This window comes from Rattus norvegicus, chromosome 5, assembly GCF_021556685.1.
Source record: "Rattus norvegicus strain SHRSP/BbbUtx chromosome 5, alternate assembly SHRSP_T2T, whole genome shotgun sequence".
Classification (NCBI taxonomy): Eukaryota; Metazoa; Chordata; class Mammalia; order Rodentia; family Muridae; genus Rattus; species Rattus norvegicus.
In genome coordinates, this window is record NC_141538.1 from 165,782,221 (window position 1) to 165,807,051 (window position 24,831).

At 42.0% G+C, this 24,831-nt stretch overlaps 1 protein-coding gene across 28 annotated transcripts in view; it reads right to left on the reverse strand.

The window, feature by feature from the left end:
• The window catches only part of Kif1b (kinesin family member 1B), a 134,346-nt gene that overhangs the window by 97,946 nt on the left and 11,569 nt on the right, over positions 1 to 24,831 (reverse strand). For all 28 annotated transcript variants that reach the window (XM_087660161.1, XM_087660153.1, XM_087660157.1 and 25 more), the window contains 3 exon segments: positions 19,223 to 19,397; positions 4,030 to 4,106; positions 2,238 to 2,417 (listed from right to left, as the gene is read on the reverse strand). In XM_087660161.1, coding sequence (XP_087516287.1) covers positions 2,238 to 2,417; positions 4,030 to 4,106; positions 19,223 to 19,328 — 363 coding nt within the window. In that variant the 5' untranslated portion in view covers positions 19,329 to 19,397.

Genomic DNA, 24,831 nt, shown 5'->3' on the forward strand with positions numbered 1-24,831 from the left:
AAAAAGCAAGCAACTCCAACATTACTTATCACAGTCAAAACTTACAGTCTAAAGAGGGTATTAGGAGCGTAGCTCAGTTGGTAAAGTGCTTGCCTAGCATGTTCTAAGTCCTGGGCTGCATACCCATAACCCCATAAACTGGATGTGATAGCACACACACAACTAAAAAAGAAAGGGGGGGCAGAACTGGTTTGTAGCCTGAGTTCTATCCTCAGGACCACATTAAGGGGTGTGTGTGTGTGTGTGTGTGTGTGTGTGTGTGTGTGTGTGTATTGGTTTGTATATGCTTGGCCCAGGGAGTGGCACTATTAGAGTGGCCTTGTTGGAAGAAGTGTGTCACTGTGGGGGTGGGCTTGGAGACCCTCCTCCTAGTTGCCTGGGGATGCTCAGTCTGTTCCTGGCTTCCTTCAGGTGAAGATGTAGAATTCAGCTCTCCTGCACCATGCCTGCCTGGATGCTGTGATGCTGCCATGCTCCCTCCTTGATGATAATGGACTGAATCTTTGAACCTGTAAGCCAGCCCCAGTTAAATGTTGTCCGTTATAAAACTTGGTCATGGTGTCTGTTCACAGCAACAAGACCCTAACTAAGACAGAAGTTGGTATCGGGGACTGGGGTATTGCTGTGATAGGTCTGATCATGCTTTTATTTGGAAGAATGTGGAGTTTGGATTTGGAAAGTAGAGGAATGCTTTTTTTTTTTTCTCTTCTATTTTTCGGAGCTGGGGACCGAACCCAGGGCCTTGCGCTTGCTAGGCAAGCGCTCTACCACTGAGCTAAATCCCCAACCCCAGAGGAATGCTTTAAATGGGGCTTAATGGGCTATCTTAGTAGGAATTCAGAAATCTTTGTTACTGAGAGTGATTTGAACTGTGCAGACTTGGCCCAAGAGGTTTCAGAGGAGAAGAATTTCAGTATGTGCTGTAAAGACTACTTTTGTGGTATTTTGGTGAAGAATGTGGCTGCTTTTTGCCCTTGTCTGCTTTTTGCCCTAAGAGTGGGCCTAAGTTTAAGGTAAAAAGATTCAGCTTAATTAAATTGACAAAAAACCTCTCAGAAAGGCCCATCATAGATTTTGTTCTCTGGTTAAGTCTCAAGAAGAGCATTATGAAAAAAAGGAGTTGAAAATCTTTAGACTACTTTGACATCAGACATGGAAATGGCAGTTTGAAGTTTGCCCAGCTGGTTGCCTGTCTTAATTGGGGATTACAGTTAAGTGATTAAAAGGATCTTGGTAGAGACTTTGAATTTTGGACTTTGGGCTTTTAACATTGTTGATTCTGCTATAGATTATGGGGACTTTAAAAGTTGAGCTAAATGTACTTTTTTATTATGCTAAGTTTTTAAGTATGGCCTCCATAGACTCTCGCGTTTGAACAAGCCTAAGGAGACCTGGGAGTGGAAGGTGATGATTTGCATATGCTTGGCCCAAGGAGTGGCACTATTAGAAGGTGTGGAGAAAAGGCTCAGTGGTTAAGAGCTCCAACTGTTCTTCCAGAGGTCCTGAGTTCAATCCCCAGCAACCACATGGTGGCTCATAGACATCTATAATGGGATCTGATGCACTCTTCTGATGTGTCTGAAGATAGCTACAGTGTACTTATATGAATACATAAATAAAATCTTTAAAAAAAAAAAAAAGGTGTGTTCTTGTTGGAGGAAGTGGAGCTTGAGACACTCCTCCTGGCTGCCTAGGGATGCTTAGTATCTTCCTGACTTCTTTCAGTGAAGATGTAGAACTCAGCTCCTCCTGCACCATGCCTGCCTGGATGCTACGAGGCTGCCATATTCCTGCCTTGATGATAATGGACTGAACCTCTGAACCTGTAAGCCAGCCCCAATTAAATGTTGTCCTTTATAAAACTTACATTGAATATGGTGTCTGTTCACAGCAATAAGATCCTAACTAAGACAGGGGGGAAGACACAGTCCGTAGACCAACACTTTCTGAATGTTCCAACATTCAGGAAAAACTTTAAGAAAAAGACTGAGAACACTAAAAGATAGGATAATATGGCAGTGCAGAAATGTTTTAGAAAACGTGAACTTTTCCATCTCAGAGTCTATGTATGTACCTGTCAATCTTCCCTCTTGGTAGTGAGCACCTTTGAGGGAAGTAGATGGGTCATCTACCTTAGCGCCTTGCATATCAGAGGCTCTGAGTATACTTTTGCCAAATGAAAAGCAATCTGAGACGGACAGCATGGACGGGCATGGATGCTAACGCTGCTGCCTTACCTGTGGGATGATCCCGGCCTGGCTCTCTTCTTGTTTCCCCATCATCGTGTAGGATTTCCCAGCACCGGTCTGCCCATAGGCAAAGATACAGACATTATAGCCTTCGAAGGCATGCAAGAGCATCTCCTTCCCAATGTCATTGTACACGCGGCTCTGAGATGCAAAGCAGGGGTCTTCAGGCTGTGAAGATAGGGAAGTTGTGTTACTAATACTCTTTCCCATACTTGACTGCTTTCATATCTTAAAAAAGGTTTGGAAACGGGCTAGTCATTTAAGCTAGACTACACATTTTTGAGAACCATCCATGTACTTTTTTTCCATTTTATACAGACATACAGGAGACACTGTAGAGGTTAGAGCTCCACGATTTTCTTAAGAGAAAATGGGAATAACAGACCAGCAGCCAGGCTCACATATAAAACTGCTTCTTTGAACTCACTCTAATAGTGTGGCTGTTTTTAATAAATACAACTTTGTTGAAGAGCAGTTCCATTTCCTCCCTCAGCCCTTTCCTTGATATTAGGCTCTGTGGATAGTTGGAACATCTTTCCTCACAGAGCAGGAAAAAATTTAAATGCCTAAGAAACAGAAGCAAAGAAATGGAATAAAAAAGAAGCAGCCTTTAAAAGTCAGCAAGATTTGGTTCTTTACTGTCAGGGAAGAATCAAAATGCTTGATTAAAGTGAGTATTTTATTCTGTAGGTAGTATTCTCTATATCAAACTAAATTCAGGGCTGGGTGAAGTCACAGAGTTGTAACTCCATCACTGTGAAGGAAGAGGCAAGAGTGAGGAACTCAAGGCCAGTGAGGCCCTGTCTCACTTTTTCTTTTAAGTTTTTGATTTTTGGGTTTTTGAGACAGAGTCTCACTGTGTAGCCCTGGCTGACCTGGATCCTGATCTGCAGACCAGGCTGGCTTTGAACTCACAGAAATCCACCTGCCTCTGTCTCCTGACTGCTGGGACTAAAATTGTGTGCCACCATATCAGAGCTTTAAAACATCTGTCTTTAAAAATTAAAATTAAGATAGATTAAGAGGCTGGGGATATGGCTCCGTGGGTAAGGTGCTTCTGTGCAAACATAAAAGTCTAAGTTTAGAACCCTGGTACCCACATAAAAGCTGCCCAGAGTAGCACGTATCTTTAACCCTAATACTCAGAAGTAGTCAGGGGGGTCCTAAGGGTCATTGACCAGACAATCTAGCTAGTTGGCGAGCTACAGGTTCAGAGAAATCCTGGCTCAATATGGCGGAAAGTGATAGAGGAGCACACCAGATACCAACCTCTAGCTTCCACATGTGCACACATACACACCCCACCACACACACACACACACAACCTGTGAATGAACAAATAAATAATTTTTAAATGAACTCATGAACTGGGAACTTCTTAGCTAGGTGGTGTTGCCCATTCCTGTAATCCCCGCAGTTGAGAAGGTAAGTCAGGAATGCTGCCCCAAGGTTGAAAGTTAGACTGGGATAAACAGTGAGTTCAAGGCCAATATGGGCAATGAAATTCTGTCTTAAAAAAACAAAAAACCCGGGGCTGGGGATTTAGCTCAGTGGTAGAGCGCTTACCTAGGAAGCGCAAGGCCCTGGGTTCGGGCCCCAGCTCCGAAAAAAAGAACCAAAAAAAAAAAAAAAAAACAAAACAAAACAAAAAACCCAATACCTCTCCCTGAAACGCACAGAGAACTGATCCCTGACCACACTCAGAAAACTAGAACCAGATCCTGGAACAATTGAAGATAAGAGAAAGACAAAGGAAGGAAAAGAGAGGCAGTAGACTCACCGAGGTGTGAGACCAGTAAGAGTAGTCAAAGCTGAAGGACTTTGGTGCTTCCTTTGGGTTCTTTGGGTTGATAATACCTAGAGAATAAAGAGAGTTAATTGTGTAAATCCTTCAGGTTTATTAGCCCAATATATTATACTGTATGTTTAAATTATCCCAAACTGTACATTTATACTACTGAATCTCAATGGAGCAATCAAAAAACCAAAAAAGGTATCATTGTTTGAGAGGCGATGTATACTGGAATAGACACACACACACACACACACACACACACACACACACACACACACACGCAAAATCATACCACAACACTCATTTGGGTGTTACCAGTATTCAGAACAGAGCCTAGTATGTAACAGCTTCTCAAATCTTCCAGAACTGAATGTTTGTCCTCCCTTGCTAAGTAAGCAGCTAAAATTTAGCAGTTTCTATTTAAAAGTACATCATAAGGTATGAAATATTTCAACCTGTTAGAAATGAAAATTAGATAGGTATGGTTACATTAAGCCAACCAATTCGAAACAAAGGCTGAAAGTGTTTGCTATCTACCTCAAAAAAGCATTTGGTAATGAAAAAAGAAAAGCACGGCGAAGTTTGGGTTTCTAAAACCCCCAGCAGACAACCTGTAATCTATTACATGTATATGTGTGCATGGGTGTTCATGCGGAACCACAGAGCATAAGATCATAAATCTCGCTACACATTGAACATGATTTCTCACGTCACTCATGCCACCATACCACACGGAAGCAACTGACTGAATGCTGAGGCATACTCCGTCCTTTCTCATATAGACAAAGCTTTATCGCCTCATATTTCATAAGAGACAGACACTCCCAAACATGTGATCAGAAAGTCTCCTCTAAGACTGCACAACTCAACCAGCTCATTTCGCCGAGGCAAGGCTACATCCCAAACTATCAGTGAAAACAGGATTAAAGCGTCAATGTGTCTTGGGCAGCTGGTGAAGAGGACACAAACAGCAACCGTTGCTATGGTGCTCAGCTCTCCCTCTTGCTGGATTCCTCTGGGTACAACCGCATACTTATGTTCCAACCTCAAACGCTGACAGAGTATTAATAAGGCTCACATTACACACAATCATGTGACCAAAGAACATGGTTCTAGAAAGAACATCTCCCTACAAATACATGGTAATCTAATCAAAGTCTAACAAAAGAGTACGAGACCAGCCAGCATCTGAAGGCATAATTACTCCAACCCATAAGTCTTTTGTGTTTAGTAACCTTTTTATCCTCCCAACCACTCAATGAGGCAAATGTTTTCTCATCATTTTATAAAGAAACCATCACAGAAAAGTTCAATACTCTTTAGCCCAGAGATGGCAGCAGCAGATCTAGAATCTGACTCTGCAGAACTGCCATAATTAGCTTCCACACTCACAAAGACTGCCAGGGTGAAACTGGAGGCATTTTATGTATTTGTTTATGTACATGGCCATATGCATATAGCTACCCCCTGAATTAAACCATAGGCACTGTTTAAAAGCACTCTTTGTTTACTTAAAGTTTCCCTGTTTTAACAATAAGACAACAAATTACCAAGAAAATAAAAATTAGAGTCCGAGCTAAAAAACCAGCAAGAACGATGAGGTGGAGGCATGGCCCTTGAGTAGGCCCTAAACACTCAAAAGACAGTTAATAAACGTCTCTGACATCTAGAAATTGGCTGTTATCACACACTTAAGCCTTATTATGTTCAGTTAGCAGTTCTGTCAGAACATGAAAAAGTACAAATTCTCAGAGCCTATATACCTTGACTTGTCATTTCCCTGAAGGGAAAAACAGAACACAATCTACGTCGGAGTGTAGCATGCTCACACAAAATCCTTTTCTTCCTCCTTAGCAAGCTTTTCTCCCTGTCTCTGAAGCTTCTTACAGTAATACAACCAACCTGGGTTTCTTGTTTGTTTGTCTGCACAGTGCTGGGGACTGAGGCCACGGCTTTGCACATGCTACGCAAGAATGCTAGAAGTTTGCTACATTCCCAGCCCCACCCTGTTTTTTTTAAATCACCACCTGTTTCAACAATAAACAGAAATGCACGGTCTTTCAAAAGTTCTTTATAAGGCTTAGGAGCTAGCTCAGTAGCTTCCTAGCCCATGTGAGACCCCAGGTTCAATCTCTAGCCACACACATAGTATAATTAGAAATAGTTTTCATAAAAGATACTAAATCTATCAATGTTTGAAATATTTTAGTTCCCAAATAAAAAATACAACAACACAAGAAGAAATAGTAATTCCTGCTTTTTAAAAAAAAAATTTTCAATTCTCTGTGTCTGGCTGATTTGTTTGCATGTGACTGCATCTTGCACCTGCCAAGTGCCGGAAAGGCTGGAAGAGGGCATCAGATCCCCTGGACCCACAGCTATAGATGGTTGTCCACCACAGAATGGGTGCTGGGATTGAACTGGTCCTCTGGAAGAGAGCCTACTGCTCTTACCCACTGAGCCATCTCTCCAGCCCCTATGTTCTACTTCTTAAGTTCTGTATCTATACAATTTTTTTTAATTTTTTAAACTTGGAGTTTTGCCTGCATTTCTGTTTATGCACCATTTACATGCCTGGTGGTAGAGAGCAAGATGAATGTTGGGTGCCTTAGAGCTGAAGTTACAGATGGTGTGACCCACCCTGTAGGGACCGGAAATCAACTCAGGTCCTCTGAAGTCCTCTTTACCACCGAGCCACTGAGCCAGCCAGCCAGCCAGCCATATTCTTGTTTTGGATTGGTTTTCGTGTGTGTGTGTGTGTGTGTGTGTGTGTGTGTTTAGGGGTATGTGAGTTCTGATCCCTTGCAACTGGAGTTACAGGCAGTTGTGAGCCACCCAGTGTAGATGCTAAGAACTAAACTTAAATCTTCTGCAAGAGTAGTACATATTCAAAACCAATGAGCCCTCCCAATACCTTCTTTTTGAGATTTAGCTTATATTTTTACATTTTGTGCTTTGTGTCTTTAAATGTATTATCTTCAATATTAAAACATTTCCTAATTGAAAACATGAACATATTTCTATAATAAACATTGGCAGAATGGTGAGGCAAGGATCTCATAGCCCAGGCTAACCTAAAAGTTATCTTCCTTCTACCTCCCTCTCCTGAATGCTTGGTTCAAACACCACCAAAATTCAGTCTTATTCAAAGCTGCTTTCTAAGTCCTCCTTTATAAACCTGAAAAGCAGCTACACCTAAGGTCTGAGTGTATCTTTCTTCCCGTATCAAAAGGAACAATGACCCCTTATCCAGAAATTTTTCACACTTTGCCTTTGGGTTCAAATTCTCATGCCACAGTCAATACTGTTTACCCAAAGGAGCAGGACGGTGTCGCTATCTACAGTATAGATGAACATCTTTAAAGCGATCACACATGTCTCAAAGGCCTCGGTTAGTTTAGTAAGAACCAGAGTTGATCCTGTTCTCTCTCTTGCAGTCACTTCGGGTTAAGATTAGCCTCAGAGGAGCTGCGGAGATGGCACAGCAGTTAGGTGCTCACCACTCTTGCAAAGGACCGGGTTCAGTAGGTACCCAGCACCCTCATGGTGGTGCATAACCACCTGTAACTCCTGTTCCCCAGAGTCTGACAACTGCTGGATTCTCTGGGCTCCTACACAAATAAACTTCACAGGTTTAACTTCACATAAATAAAAACAATTTTAAAAACCCTAAACTTGGGGCTGGGAATTTAGCTCAGTGGTAGAGCGCTTACCTAGGAAGCGCAAGGCCCGGGGTTCGGTCCCCAGCTCCGAAAAAAAGAACCAAAAAAAAAAAAAACAAAACCTAAACTTAGAGACTAGCAAGATGGCTTAGCAGGGAAAGACGCTTGCCAAGAGACAACCTGGGGGTGGGGGTGGAGGTGGGGGTGGAGGTGGGGTGGTTGGAGGGATGGCTCAGTGGTTAAGAGCACTTCCTAAGATCTGAGTTCAGTTCCCACCAACTACATGGTGGCTCACATCTGTAATGGGGTCAGATGCCCTCTTCTGGTATATCTGAATAAATAAATTAATTAAAAAACAACAACAACAACAACAACAAAACAAAAAAACCCCAACCCTGGCTTGGTCCCTGGGATGCACATGATAGGAGAAAACTGACCCCTCAAGTTCTTCCCTGAGCTCCACACATACACCATGGTGTATGTACGCATGCATGGGTTTACACTCACACAATAAACTAATGTAAAATCCTCAACCTTCCAAAGTCTGTTAAATACTCTATTTTACTCCATCCCCTCCTCCTTCCCCCTCTCCTGCTTTCCAATTGTGTTACCACAGCATAAATATACAAATGTTTTCACTAGTGAACCCAGGAGACAAGGCGGCTAAAAGATTTGTATTTAAAACCCTTTTTATTGTACAGAATAAATTTGTTTATCTAATATCTCAAAGTCACTAATGTAGTAATTATACTGTTGTCGACAAACTACCAAGGCTCTGCCTGCAACTGTAATTAACATATCAGTGTGGAGCTCTGTAACTTTATATTAACTTTTCTCAAAACCATGTTTAGGATATTCTCAAAAAGCATGTTTGGGTTCGTTAAAAATCCTAGTGATAGGCTAGGCATGTTGGCTTGTACATCTAAGGCTGCACAGTATGACTCTGCCTCAAAGCAAAAAGCCCAGTGATACCAGAGTAGCCTCCATCTACCATAAGCATCCTATGTCAAAAATTAAGGGAAAAAAAGAGCAAAAAAATAAAATATTATATCTGCCATTTATATTTCAAAACCATGAAATCAAAACCTAAAGCCATAACCTTTTAGAGTCTTCTGCCAATACAGTAAAAGGGGCAGAAAACATAAGGTAGATTTGAACAAAATACATATAATCATCGAGTGCTTTAACCATTTAAAATAACTACATCTCTAATGTAACTTAAAAAAATAATAAAAAGACAGGTGTAAGTATATTATATATACTCAATCCCGAAGAGCTAAAAAGAATATTTATTTATTTGTTTGTTTGTTTGTTTGTTTATGTATTTATTTATAGTAAGAAAAGAAGCTAGGTAGGAGTGGTGGCAGCATCTTAATCCCAGTTTCCCAAAGGAAGAGTTCAAGGTGAGCTTTGTCTACCTAGTGAGTTTCAGGACAGCCAGGGCTACATAAAAAGACTCTGTCTCAAAGGAAAGGGGGCAGGGGTGGTGGTGGAGGTGGAAAGATAAGAAAACAAGCTACACCTCTTCTAGTTCCGGGGAATCTGACCTCTCCTCTAGCCTCCACAGGCATCAGGAGACATACATGCACGCAAGAAAATAAAATAGAACAAAATTGAGAACACACTTGCTTTATAGTATCTTTTAAAATTCTAAAAGCTAGATATGGTGGCTCAGGAGATCAAGGCAGGCAGATTGAAAGGTGAAGCCAGCCTCAACTACACAGTGAGACCCTACACTCTCCCTACACCCCCCCCCCCAAGAGACAGCTCATCTTCCTAAGCAAATATTGAACAATTTTAGGAGATGAAGTGAGGGCCAAGAGGTGGCCCAGGGGTGAAGGTAGCAGCCACATAAAGAAATACTAACCAGAGTCCACATAAAAGGATGCAACGTGGGAACCGACAGACAGCTCAGCAGTAAGGGGCACTGGCTGCTCAACTCTGAGGCCTGGAGTTCAGATCCCAGCACCCAAGTCAGGCAGCTCACTAACATCTGTAACTCTTGCTCCCAGGGATCTGACGCCTGTGGCCTCCACAGGCACCACAAACACAGACGTGCACACACATAAACAAACCACAAAGGCCAAGGAGCCTGGCAAACACGGGACAACAGCAGAATCAAGAGAAATGCCTCAATAAAGGAGAAAGAGGAGAACCAACTCCAGAACCATTTCCTCACTGCACTCTCTGCTCTGCCAAACAAAGGGCTTCTGTAAGCTCCTATCTTTCCCTTCTCCGCTTCCTTGTAAAGATGCTCCTCTTCCGTGCTTTCCAACAGGCATCAAACCACTTCAATCACTTTATCTCTAAAAGAAAACTAAAAACTCTAAAAGCTTCCTCTGCTTGCTGAATAACAATAAACCCAATTTCCTGCTTATACCCACATCACCCACATAAACAATACGGCTCTGAACAATATTTAGTCTACCACAATGCACAATCCTTGACAGCAAACACTGAATGCTCACCTTCCCTAGCAGAAGTTAACCCGTCACTTCAGACCTCACTGCATTACCAAAAGCAATCAATCACAGCACCTTACTATTGGCATGGATTTTTTTTTTTTAAATTCACTCTAAAATGGAAAATAGAAAACAAAGATCAGGTTTCCTAGCAGATCTTATTGCTGGGACAGCCTAGGGGCACACATCTTTAATCCCAGCACTCAGAAGGCAGAGGCAGGCAGGTCAATCTCAGGCCAGCCTACTTTACAAAGGTTTTCCAGATGAGCCAAGGCAAAAAGAGCTTTCCCATGGAGGTCAGAAGGAGGTGTGGGATTCCCCTAGATCCAGAGTACTGGATAGCTGTGAGTCACCCACCCTAGTGAATGATAGGAAATGAACCAGGTCTTCTGCAAGAGCAAAAAGTGCTCTTAACTGCTGAGCCATCTCTCCAGCCCAGCTGTCTCCTAAATAGCGGTTTCGGTATGAAAACAATGTAAGCAATTTAAAAGCTTATATATAATAAAGTCTGTTCTTGGGCCAGTAAGAGGCGCTGGCACTTGCCACCAAGTCTGATGAACCATTTTTGATTCCCAGAACCCACATGGAGGAAGGAGAGAACCAACTCCCAAGAGTTGAACTCTTGACTCCACGTGTGCACTGTGGCACAAATACTGCCTCCCCACACAAAACAAATCATTAATGCAAATAAAATTTTTAATGGAGTTCTTGGGCCAGCAAGAAAGCTCAGCAGGTAGGAGAACCGTCCATGTAAGCCTGATTACCTGAACTGGATCTCTAGGACCCACAAATAACAGGAGAGACAAAAGTGACACCCCATGGTTGTTCTCTGAGCACCATGGCACAGCAGACAGTGCCCCTCAGTCACCACACACACACACACACACACACACACACACACACACACACCCATGTGAGCATGCGCATACAGAGCGGAATGCATTTGAATAAATGAATGAATGAAAAGCAGTTCCAAATATACACAGAAAAACTCTAATCCAACTTATGCATAATTATTGCTGACTTTAAACTTACATTTCTGGCTAGCAAAATGGCTCGACCAGTAAGGATGCTTACCACTGAGCCTTATTATGAGTTCAACCCCTGGAATCCACAAAGTAAAAAGAGGAATGACTCACAAGGTATCTCTGACCCCCACACAAGTGCATGCACGCACACACGCACGCATTGACATACACACAAAAAATAAAATAAACGCAAAAGAATTAAACTCTGACTAAAAACAACTTTGGTACTAAGATTCAGCACAAAAATTATTTTTCAAATATCATTCTACAAGTATATATCATTGTATTTGATTCTAATAAATGGTCTTTCCTGGGCCAGACAGTTGGGAAGACATTAGCAACGGTTTTCCCCCGTTTACTGACTTTGGAAACTGAAGCCTCTGTGGTATGTATGCAGTGGCTATATCAGTGAGCTACATCGAGCTCAGGATCTCCATTCAACAAAGGAAGAGCCTAAGACTCAAGAGTCTGAAATAAACGATGACAAATGAAACACTGACCGTAAGTACAAAAGAACACAAGCTACTGAAACCATGAGGCGCTGGTTGGGCAGGCTTGACTTCACGCAGGCTAAGCACAGGCTGAGCTACCCCACTTGCTCTGGAATGGCACTGTTTTCTGACAGCTTCTCATTATGCAGCTGTGACTGTCCTCAGGCTCATTAAGTAGCCCAGCCTAACCCGAAAACCCAGATCTCTTGCCTCAACCTTACAGGTCTAAGCCTAGATGAAATCATGGTCTTGAAGAATATTCAAAAAAAGGGAAAGGCATCCAACAGACTGATAAGTGCCAGACCATTTCAATGGTTTCATTCGGTAAAGGAAAACCATTGTACAAACTATGTTATTCTCACTGAAAATGGAGAAAATAAAAGAGCCCTATTTCTAGTCTTGGTTTTTTTGTTTTTTTTTTTTTTTTGTCTTGGTATTTTAGAGACCGGTTTCTCTGTGTAGCTTGGGCTGTGCTATAACTAGCTCTGTAGGTCAGACTCAAACACACACATCTGCCTGCCTCTGTGCTGGGATCAAAGGTGTGCACCATTACAGCCCGGCTGTACGGCTGTAGATACCAACGTTAAAAACAGAAATAGGAAGGAAAAAAGGGCAGCCAGATATCTGTGAGTTCCAGACCAGCATGACTTAGAAAAACAAAACAAAAAAGGTTCATTCTATCTATCTATCTATCTATCTATCTATCTATCTATCTATCTATCTATCTATCTATTCTATCTACTTATCAATTATGACTAAAGAGAAAGATAAAACAAATTCTATTTAGTGAATACTTACTATTAAAGGTACAATGGATATGAAACATAACCTCAGAACCCCTCCAAATTTATGGGACCACTGCACAAAGTAAAAGCCTATATGTCAGACTTTGTCCAACAGGCCAGGCCTGCAATAAAGACATGAGGAGGATCATCACAGGCCAATTAAAGAGTCCTCAGAGAGTAAACCAAGCATCTACCTACTCTCATCTGCTGAGAAATGGATGAGAAAGGCTGGCTAGATGCTCAGTGAGTAAAAGTATTTGCTATGAAGCCTGATGACCCAAGTTTGATTCTTGGAACCCACAAGAGAGAAAGAAAGAATCACCTCCCTAAGTTGTCCCCCCACACATACACAAATAAGTAATATATTATGGATAAACACCCATAATACCTATAGAGTAATATATCTATAACTACAATATCTACAGGATAACTATTCTAACACTACCCAGTATTTCCTAATATAGAAAATAATTGCAACACTGACAATTACTGCTGCAAAGTGACAGTTAAATCCAAAGAATCCTCTTTTGTTTGTAGAAGCAGCCAAAAAAAATACATCATCTCTCTCTTCCTCAATGCAGTGTTATAAATAGAACTCCACAGCAGGCACCTCCAAATAAATACAAGATAGACCACACACACACACACACACACACACACACACACACACACACACACACATACACACCACACACACAACACACACATACACACAACGCATGCACACACACACACAACACACACACATACATACAACGCATGCACACACACACACCACACACACAATGCACACATACACATACACAACACACACAACACACACAACACACACACACAGGCACACAAACACACACACAATACACACACACACACAACAGGTTCCAACAATACTATTCTATTAAATTGTGTTCATAAAGTCAACTAACCCTTGGAAACAATTAGATAAATAGAAAGAGAAGAAATAGTTCTAATTTACCAAAACCATTATTATTTTTATCCCATATAAATATGTCTCAACATGATATGCTCAAGTAATCAAAAACAGTAAGACTTCTTAGGCAAAATGAAAAGAAAAAAAAAAAAAAACAGAAGTATCACTCAGTTAGCAAAGTTCTTGTCTAAACCACAGCAACTCATACACTAGACAATAATGCCTGCCTCTGACATCAGCCTTCAGCAGATGGAACAGGAGGAGTTAGAGGCCAGCCTGGGCTACAAGAGACACTGTTCAAGAAGGAAAGGAAGGAGAGAAGGAGAGAGAGAACAGGATATTCCTGACACTTGTCTATAAATGAGAGCACAATCTAATCTTTATGATCCTGAACTTTAGCCTAGAAGGGGGAAGCAATGTAAATATAGGGGTACAGGGCCAGCAAGATGGCTCAGTGAGTAAAGGTGCTTGCCCATGGAAGCCTGACAGCCTCCGCTCAAGCTCCAGAGCCCATCAAAGAGTGAAAGGAAAAAGCATCTGAAGTTGTTCTCTGACCCCCACACCCACAGAGCCATACACACTTGTTACACACACACACACACTTACACACACACACACACACACAGAGTGATAGGCAGGTAGTTAGGTAGATGATAGATAGATAGATAGATAGATAGATAGATAGATAGATAGATAGATAGATAGATAGACAGACAGACAGACAGACAGATGGACGGACAGATCGATCGATCAGTATATAAGTAAACTGGGAGTGCTACAGAAGGACCAGAGGGGAAATGTCCACCACAAAGTCAGCCAACACACAAGCCTGTGCACAAGAAAGGTGGCCTTGAAGATCCCAGTCTTCCCCACCCTTGACACCACTGAGGAAAGAGAAGGCCCCTGACAGTGCAGGATAGGACCTGGGCATTCTCTTACTTTTGTGAAACATTTAATCAAGTAGACTTGTGGCTTTAGAAGTAACTAGTCCCTTGGGGCTGGAGAGATGGCTCAGCGGTTAAGAGCACTGACTGCTCTTCCAGAGGTCATGAGTTCAATTCCCAGCAACCACATGGTGGCTCACAACCATCTGTAATGAGATCTGGGGCCCTCTTCTGGCCTGCAGTCACATATGCAGGCAGAATGCTATATGTAAAATAAATAAATAAATATTAAAAAAAAATAAAATAAAATAAAAGAAGTAACTAGTCCCCTCTCTGAGAAAGGAAGGAGGCAAATGTAGCGGGAAGACTTCAAGAGGAGCAGGCTGTGGAGCAAGGCTGCGCCTGGACAAGCGGACCCTAACCTGCTGCAGACAGGTACGGAGGACCCAACCCCTTTCTACATGACTGATCCATTCCTAACAGAAAAAAAATCATACAAACGTAAGAGCATTCCTTCCTACAAGTGTGTAGTGGCTCCCAATTGCAAACCTAGCACTCAGGAGACTGAGGTAAAATAACCATGGGTATCAGACCAGCCTAGGTTAGAGAGTAAGGCCTGTCTCAAAAAAGCAAACTAATGAAATAAAAGCATTCTCTTCCACATCAGTCCTTCTCAAATCCCCACAGTGGTCATGCCCTTATTTTCAATTAGTCGACCTGGAACATTCTCTGTGTCTGCTGTGATGTGCATCATCTGGTTTAGAAATGCATATGTATGAATAGGAAAGCCTTTAAAAATGTAGTGTAAGCAAACAAGAAAAAACAACACATAACTACTTCTATTCTACTGGGCTTAAGCATTAAAGAATAAAAATGTTAAGATTCTAGTCAAAGGAAGACAGATAAACAGATTTGCCCAAGAGCAAGACAGAATTCTACAAAAGACAAAACAAAATATTACAGTTCAATCCTACACACTAGGAGAAAACCAGCTCTCCCCACCTCCTCTTTGTCTGAGGGAATGTGTATGCATCCAGTGTCTCCAAACTTACACACATAATTAAGCATGATTGTCAAAAGCTAAATCATTACTTTTGACCCATTTTCCTTTCTACTAAGTAGACCAAAAAAAAATTAAATGGATATTACTGAGCAAAGCCATTTGTCTGTGTTCAGGACTCTAAAATATTTAAGGCAGTAATATTTGTTTGTGCCAGAAAATGATTCCTGAGACCACGGGCCACATAAATATAAAGGCTACCGCCACTAAGCTTTCAAAATTTGCATATTCCTCACAGTATTCTTTATGCTTTTCTACTCTTTTCTTAAGTTTTAAAAAAAATCATTGGATTTTTTTATTTATTTACATTTTTTAAAGATTTATGTATTTATTATATGTGAGTACACCGTCACTGTCTTCAGACACCGTCACTGTCTTCAGACACCCCAGAAGAGGGCATCGGATCCCATTGCAGATGGTTGTGAGCCACCATGTGGTTGCTGGGAATTGAACTCAGGACCTCTGGAAGAGCAGTCAGTGCCCTTAACCGCTGAGCCATCTCTCCAGCCCATTTATTTACATTTCAAATGTTATCCCCTTTCCTGGTTTCTTGTCCATCCTCCCTCCCCACCTTTTCTACTCTTTGTAAAAGTTATTATAGAATGGGCATCCCACACTCTCCTGTACTCCATCTGCAAGGAGCTATCATCTGGTGATCCCAGGCAGGCTAGTTTCCTAGCACAGCAGCCTTTCTTAGTAGCTAACACATATGACTATGACTTATCCTTATCTATCTATCTATCTATCTATCTATCTATCTATCTATCTATCTATCTATTTATAAGGTATTATTTTTTATTTTTATTATTTTTTAAAAGATTTTATTTATTCATTTTATATATGACGAGTACACTGTAGCTGTCTTCAGACACACCAGAAGAGGGCATCAGATCCCATTACAGATGGTTGTTAGCCACCATGTGGTTGCTGGGATTTGAACTCATGACCTCTGGAAGAGCAGTCAGTGCTCTTAACCGCTGAGCCATCTCTCCAGCCCCATTTTTATTATTTTATTTTTGTTTGTGCAAGTGGAGTGGGCATGTGTGTCAAATCCCCTTTGTTGAGATTACAGGCAGTTGTAAGCCGCCTGATCTGAGTTCTGGGAATGGAACTAAGTCCCCAGGAAGAGCAGTATGTGCCTTAACTACTCAGTCATCTCTCCAGCCCCATTTTTTCAACAATGCTATTTAAAAAATACATGTACTCTCTGAATCTAAGACTTTTTATTGATTCTTCACAAATTTCATATCATGCACCTCAATCCCACTCATCTCCCTGTTCCTCCATATCCACCCTTGCAAACACACCCCCACACACACAAAAGGAAATAAAAGAAGAAGAAAAAAATCTTGTCATTGGAAGCTGCACTGTGTCACACACTATAACCTTTGTCCACACATCTTTACCGGCAAACGTTCATTGCAATGAGTCATCGGTCTAGTTTGAAGCTTTTGGTTTCTGTCTTTTAATAAGAACACTTGCTTCGCTTGCAGAGGACCCGGGTTTGGATCCCAGCACCCATGGGACAGTACCCAACCATCTGAGTTAGGAGTCAAGACAGTATGGCCATGAGGGTTGGCCGACTGGAGTTAAGAGCAGCCCAAAACATAGTAAGTAATAACTCACGGTTATCAACGGGACAGACTTTAATAGCATAAAGGGTAAAGTATCAACCCAGCCTTAGTGCTCATAAAGGCTTACGGTTGCGAGTGTCCTTTATCTGGGAACTGAATGATCAAAGGCAGGTTAGAAGCTCCAAACTAAGACTAAATACTTCAATAGCTGTCTCATTACAAAGCTATTTTATTTGCTCTTTCCCAACCTACATTTGTAGTTTTCATCTTTATTTTATGAATATGTATGTTTGTGTGTGAGTGGGCACACATGCACATGTGTGTGTGTGTGTATGTGCAGGCATGTAGAGACCAGAAGTCAATCTCAGATGTTGTTCTCAGGAAGCCACACACTCATGTATTAAGGCTGGTGTCTCAGCTGGCCGGACACTTGCTGAGCAGTGCTTGTCTTCTCTCCCAGCCATGAGACTTCACATTCACATGGGCTCTGGGGATCGAACTCAGGTCCTCATGCTTGCAGTCAGCACTCTACTCACTGAGCTAACACCTAAGCTCTAATTTTTATTTTGTTCTAAGATGTGGTCTTGTTACAGCACCAAAACTGGGTCAGACTTGCCAGTCTCATGCCTTAGTCTCCTGCATGCTGAGGTAACGGGTTCACAGCACGATGCCAGGCAGCATTTGCATGTTTCTAAAACCATATTTGATAGCAAGTATCACCTTTGATCACTTTTACTTTGTGTCACGGTCATTTTGAGGCCTGGGGATTATAGTTCACTTGCAGAGTTCCTTGCTCTCGGGCACAAAGCCCTGGGTTCCATTCTCTGCATGGCATAAAGCCAGGTATGGCAGCACACGTCCGCAACTCGGTATTCAGAAGATAGAGGCAGGAGGATCAGAAGTTCAAGACCACCCTCAACTACACAACACGGTTGAGGCCAATCTGGGACATAGAAGATCCTACCTTTAGAAAAAATTTTTTGGGGTTGGGGATTTAGCTCAGCGGTAGAGCGCTTGCCTAGCGAGCGTAAGGCCCTGGGTTCGGTCCCCAGCTCCGAAAAAAAAGAAAAAAAGAAAAAAAGAAGAAAAAGAAAAAATTTTTTGCTAAAGGAAAACAATTTTTTTTCTTTTTCGGAGCTGGGGACCGAACTCAGGGCCTTGCGCTTGCTAGGCAAGTGCTCTACCACTGAGCTAAATCCCCAACCCCCAGGAAAAGAATTTAAAGGGGGGGTTGTGGCAGACAACTTTTCAGAAGCAAAAAATTTTGGTACTTGGACATCTGCTCAACACTGGCGCCGCCTTTTTAAAAAGGAGAAAGTGAGCTGGGCAGTAATGGCGCACACCTTTAATCCCAGCGCTGAGGGGCAGAAGCAGGTGGGTCTCTGAGTTCGAGGCCAGCCTGGTTGGTTAACAAGGTGAGTTACAGGACAGCCAGGACTAAACAGAGGAACCCTGACTCAGAGACAGAAGGGGGAGAAAGAGAGAGCAATTTCTGTCTGTATGTCTTTCTGTTTCCTGATTGTATGCCTTTCCTGCCACAATGGGAATCACACACCCAGACTCCAGCCCTCCCTTCCTTCATGAACTTGTTTGGTCAGGTTGCATTTGACAGGCTGCGGCCCGTCACATTATTTCTATCATAAACGTTCAGAAGTCCACTGAGAGACTGTGGCAGTAACCACTCTGAAAAAAAAAAAATCAATAAATACTTCTACTTTATTACAAAGTACACACTAAAAGATGGCAGTGTCTACTTGTATTTAATAATATTTTGCCTCATATTACAACCATAACCAATGCTCAAATCAACCATTATAAATCAAGAGACATTTTACCAGCTCAAATTATATTTAATAAAAGAAAGAAAACAATCTTGGGACTTTAAAGTTATATCTTACTTCAGAATTAAGTAAAAACCACTGCTTATTCCTTTACTATCATAGACTCTAAACTTGCTAAGTAAGGATCAACACTTGGGTCATCCGGGCTCCCCCAGCTACAAAGGACGAAATAAAGAGTCCATGTTTGGGGCTGGGGATTTAGCACAGTGGTAGAGCGCTTACCTAGGAAGCGCAAGGCCCTGGGTTCGGTCCCCAGCTCCGAAAAAAAGAACCAAAAAAAAAAAAAAAAAAAAAAAAAAAAAATAAAGAGTCCATGTTTAAGTACTACTGCAGATAGTCTTCCAGGGAAAACCACAGCAGATCATCCTAAACAGGCAGTCAGGACACAGACGTCTGTGTACTCTATCCCAGCGAGAAGGAAAGGGAACACATGCACTAATGGAAAACAACTTGTACTCACTGGTCGAGTTGCCCTGCATCTGAATGATGCACTTGGACTCCTTGCTGGTCTCTCGGGAATTGAAGGGCCTCACTCGAACGGCTACCTTCACAGAGGCTCCCGACATTCTGATGGCCTTCTATATGCAGTCCAGAAGTAAAAATCAAATCTTCTTTTGAAGTTATGTTCAAGGTTCCTTTAAAGGAAAACATTGTACACAAGGTTGTCAAAATTATGGGACACAAAGGTCAAAGTATGAGAGCTACTGTTTCAGGTCTATTTCTAAAAGCCTGTCTGTTATCTCTCTTACAAGTCTCATATTCCCAACAGTCACTTACCAAACAATAAAGACGGAAATCCCTTTTCCTATTCTATTATCTCTTTCTCAGACCCTAAAAAGTCTCTAATTAATAAATTAAAAATAACCTACAAAATAACAGGCATCAATCTTTCTCTGTGTGTCTTCAGGTCAATCTCCAGTAATATATAAAAAACAAAACTATCTGTTCATTGAAGAATTTCTTAAAATTGTAAGTTTCCATCTGAAAACCATTTATTGCCCTTTTTTTTGCTTGGTTGGGTACTTTGTTTGTTTGTTTGTTGTTTTGTTTTTTGTTTTGTTTGTTTGTTTTCAAGACAGGTTTCTCTGTTTAGCTCTAGTGGTCCTAGAATACTTTGTAAACCAGGCTAGCCTAGAACTCAGAGAGATCTGTGTGTACCACCTTGTTATCTCTACCTCCCAAGTACTAGGATTAAAGGCTTATGCCACCACCACCACCCAAGTTCAAATATATATATAAAACTTTTAAGGACACTTGGTGACTTGGCAAATTTCCCATACTTGACGGTTTGAAACACTTGGTTCCCTAACACTTAAATAAAGAACGGAGAGGCATTCTAGTTTGCTCCTTTAACTACACACACACACAATTTCTTTACCTATGGAAATATCTGCCAGGCACAGTGGCACATGAGGAGCTCTGTGAGTTGATGCCAGCCTGGTCTACAGAGCAAGGTCCAAGGTAGCCAGGGCCACACAGAGGAATCTTGTCAAGATAGGGAAGTGAAGGGAAAGGGAGGAGAGGGAAAAGGAAAGGAGGGGAGAGGGGAAGGAAATATCTGACAGACACATCTTAACTACCCTGCACAAAAACCAGGAGATTGTGCAGCTGTGGCCATGACTCGTGGGCTGAATCAAATCACTACAGTTCACTACTGCACGAGAACACAAGAACACTTTCCAGAGGAAGTTTCTCTCTCAAAGACTAAAATCAACGCAATTCCATAGGAAAGAAAATAAATAGAATAAACCATAAGTAATTTCCAAAAGGAACAAGCAATCTCCTGAGCCAGGAAGAAACTTTTTATTCATTACAAAAATATCTTCAAGAAGAAACAAACAAAAGGCTAAAAAGGAAAAGTATGAGTTTAAATATCATGGAACCTAACAGAACTTTAAAAATTGGCCACTATTTTCCTTTTAAAATAATACAGTTCTCATATCAGAATTGAATCACATCTTTTTAGTTTTTCAAAATTACGATCAATTTTAAACGACTGAGAAATTACCTTTCAAGATGTTTAAGGTAAATGTATTTTTAAATGTTTGAGATTATACCATTTGGCCCTTCTCTCATCTCCAACTCCTCCCATGCCCCACCCCATCTTTCAAATTCATAGCCTTTTTCTTTGTTACTGCATATGTGTTTCCATTCTTAAATATGTAAATGCAACCTGCTCTGTGCAGTGTACTTCTGTGAGTACTTGGTATTAGACCACCAAGTGAGATGCTCTCCTGAAGAAGGCTTCCTCTCGGCAGTCCTTAGTTGCCCTTAGTGCATGTTAGTGTGTCTGCTGGTGCCATTCCTCTTCAGCTTATGTTAAGGAAGCTATGTTGTGGAGACTCCGTGATGTGGTTGGCTTTTCTAGGAGACAAAGTCTCACAGCAAACATCCTGCTCTTCTGGCTCTTACAACCTTTCTGCCCCGCCCCCCTCCACTATGATTCCCGAGCTTTAAGGCTGGGCTGTGCTGTAGATGTGTCAGTTGGACTGGGCTCCACAGAGCTCTGCATTCATCAGCTGTGGTTGTCTGTGACGTCTCCATCTGTTGCAAAGACAAGTCTCCTTGGTGAGGGGTGAGCACTACAGTACTCTATGGGTAAAGGATAGATATTTAGAGTGTAACGAAGGGTTGGTTTAATAAAGTGGCAGTTGTAGGTTCTCCTGCAAGATCTATGACTTGACTAACCTGACGTAGGGTTGACGAGGTTCCTGGAACCAGGCACAATCTCTTTTTTCTTATTTTGTTTTGTTGAGACAAGGTTTCTCTATGTAGCCCTAGCTGTCCTGGAACTCAGGATCTGCTGCATCTGCCCTCTGAGGGATGGAATTAAAGGCATGCGTGGACTACTGCACCCAGCCTTACAGTTGGGCAGGCCTTATACCCTGTGAGTCCCAGGGAGGCCCCTGTTCCCAGCTTTCCGACATCGAGATTACAAACACATGGCACTCAGGGATTTTTGGTTTTTTTCAAGATTTATTTATTTCATGTATGTGGTACACTGTAGCTGCCTTCACACACACCAGAAGAGGGCACCAGATCCCATTACAGATGGTTGTGAGCTGCCATGTGGTTGCTGGGAATTGAACTCAGGACCTCTGGAAGAGCAGTCAGTATTCTGGTTTTTTTGTTTTGTTTTGTTTTGTTTTTGTTTTTTTCCTTTTCTTTTCTTTTTTCCAGAGCTGGGGACTGAACCCAGGGCCCAAGCGCTCTACCACTGAGCTAAATCCCCAACCCCGCAGTCAGTGTTCTTAACCACTGAGCCATCTCCCCAGCCCCTTGTTTTTGTTTTTAAACATGGGTTTTAGACACTGAATTCAGTTTCTCGGCACATTACTGACTGACCTGAACTATCTCTCCAGTGGCCCTCTCGCACTCGCTCTCTCCCCCGCAACCCCCACAGGATTTCACTGTAGCCTTGGGTTCCCTGAAATTCTCATATAGACAAGGCTGGCTTCAAACTCACAGAGATCTACCTGTCTCTCCCTCCATCATGCTAGTATTAAAAGCTTGTGCCCCCACACCCTCTTATTTTCATAACAGCATCCTCATTATGTGAATTTTTTCTTTTTGGGAAATGTCCTCTGTCTTTTACACCAGTCCAGACTGCTCAGCTATCTGCCGTATATATTAGACCAGAGTCTGGTATAAGAGCTCGGAACCCACTGAAGGAATGAATTAATGAGCTTCACTTCCCCAGTTGGGAGAACTACCTGCTTAAGTCTTTGCTAGGTTCAGTGCTTTGGTTTTTGTTTCAAGTTATTACAATGTTTTGATATTAATCTTATTTAATTTAATACACATATACTGCAATGTTTTTTCCAATCTGCTTTTCTTTTACTTTATAGTAACTTAAAAGTTCTTAATATATCAAATACCTCTGGGGCCACATTTATCAAATGAAAGCTCGGAGTTAGGAACTTTCCCAATTAATGCTGCCCGTGCTATAGTCACTAGTTCAGTGCTGTCTGTCTCTGTTTCTCTGTCTCTGTCTCTGTTTCTCTGTCTCTGTCTCTGTCTCTGTCTCTGTCTCTCTCTCTCTCTCTCTCTCACACACACACACACACACACACACACACACACATGCGCGCGCAAAAAAATGCAGCACTGAGAAAGGAGCTACATAAAATACATAGCTGAATATGGGTGTGGTAACACATGTCTGCAATTATAGCTACACAGGTACACAGGACTAAACCATAAGGTTTGCTAGCTCAACAGCAGCCTAGACTTGACCCAATAAAACCTTGTCTCGTAATAAAACTTTTTAAAAGGGTCAGAGATGGGGTTGGGGATTTTGGCTCAGTGGTAGAGCGCTTGCCTAGCAAGTGCAAGGCCCTGGGTTCGGTCCCCCAGCTCCGGAAAAAAAAAAAAAGAATAAAAGAGTCAGAGATAAACTCAGTGGTCCTAGGTTCAGTCACCGGGTGAATGGGCGGATGAAGGGATAGATACATACATACAGTACATACATACATCAGTGCATACATACATACAGTACATACATACATCAGTACATACATACATCAGTACATACATCAGTACATACATACATCAGTGCATACATACATCAGTGCATACATACATCAGTGTATACATACATCAGTGCATACATACATCAGTGCATAAGACATCAGTGCATACAGACGTCAGTGCATACAGACGTCAGTGCATACAGACGTCAGTGCATACAGACGTCAGTGCATACAGACGTCAGTGCATACATACATCAGTGCATACATACATCAGTGCATACATACGTCAGTGCATACATACATCAGTGCATACATACAGAGGGAGGAGGAGAAATGGAGAGGGAAGGGAGGAGGAAAGGAGAGAAAGATCACAGCAACATTTCAATTCCCCCAGGACTCTGAAGTGTAATTAATCATTCTAACTCTTATGATATCCAAAAATTAGTTTCTCCCCAACTAGCAGTCTGCCAATTCTCCTGCCTTCACCCTCGAGCTCTTTTGGAAATAAGGTTCACTATGTAGCCAAGGCTGGATCAAATTCTCCATCCTCTCTGCCTCACCTCCCAAATGCTTAGAATTCCAGGCCCTGCTTTTCTCTCTCTCATTCTCCCATCTATGCTCTACTCCATGCCTAGGGTCCTTGCAACAAAGGAACTGTCCTCCTGGGCTTTCAGTTTTGATCCAAGTCCTTTAGCAGGGGTGTATGAAACAGAACTAAAAAGCAATAACCATAAAATAGTCACTGGCCAGCACTCAACAGTTCTAAGGCAGGCACCAAGCACTGGCTTTCTTTTTTTCAATGTATGTATTCTGTGTGTCAAAGGACACTTTGTGGCCGATGGAGGCTGGAGGAAGATGAGAGTCCTGCTGTATCACAGTCCCTGGAGACAGGATCCACAGACCTGGACCTCACTGGTGTTCAGCTAAGCTGGCAGGCCAGTGAGCCCCAGCAATCCTCCTGTCTCTGTTGCCATCTGGTGCAGCACTAGTCTCAGGCCATTAAGGCTGGGTGCTGCAGATCAGAACTCAGGCAGCCATGCTTACGAAGCAAGAGTCCAGCCCCAAAATCAAATCTACCTTCCCAAAGTATGACTTCGTGTCACTCTCATTTGTAGGAATCCAAGACCAAAGCCAAAGGACGAGACCCATGCTCCAGCCCGACTCCTGCACTTGCCACACTCGGGTCTTTCAGAGTCACTCACAAGGACCCCTGACCATAGACCCGAATAATGCAGCTAAGTGGTAACACAGAGATGCTATCCAAATCCAGGACAGGGGAAGAAATACTGAACAAGTCACCCAACTTCTTCAAACAGCAAAACTAGGGAGAAGAAGGTCTTAAAAAACATATAATTTATCAACCAAAATCAATGATTTTCAGTCATGAAGTTGTAAAAATGATTTTTTTTAGATAACCAGGAATAGAAAAAAGATTGCTAAAATGTTGGCAGGTATTTTGAATACTTAAATTTTAAAAAAGGTTGGTTTGTTTTTAAGAGTTTTTCTTTTTTGTGTTCTACCTAGGACCTAGTAAATTTCTCAAAGCTTCAGACTTAGAAATCAAAGAACAAACACTGACTCCTCTTTACCCTGCTTC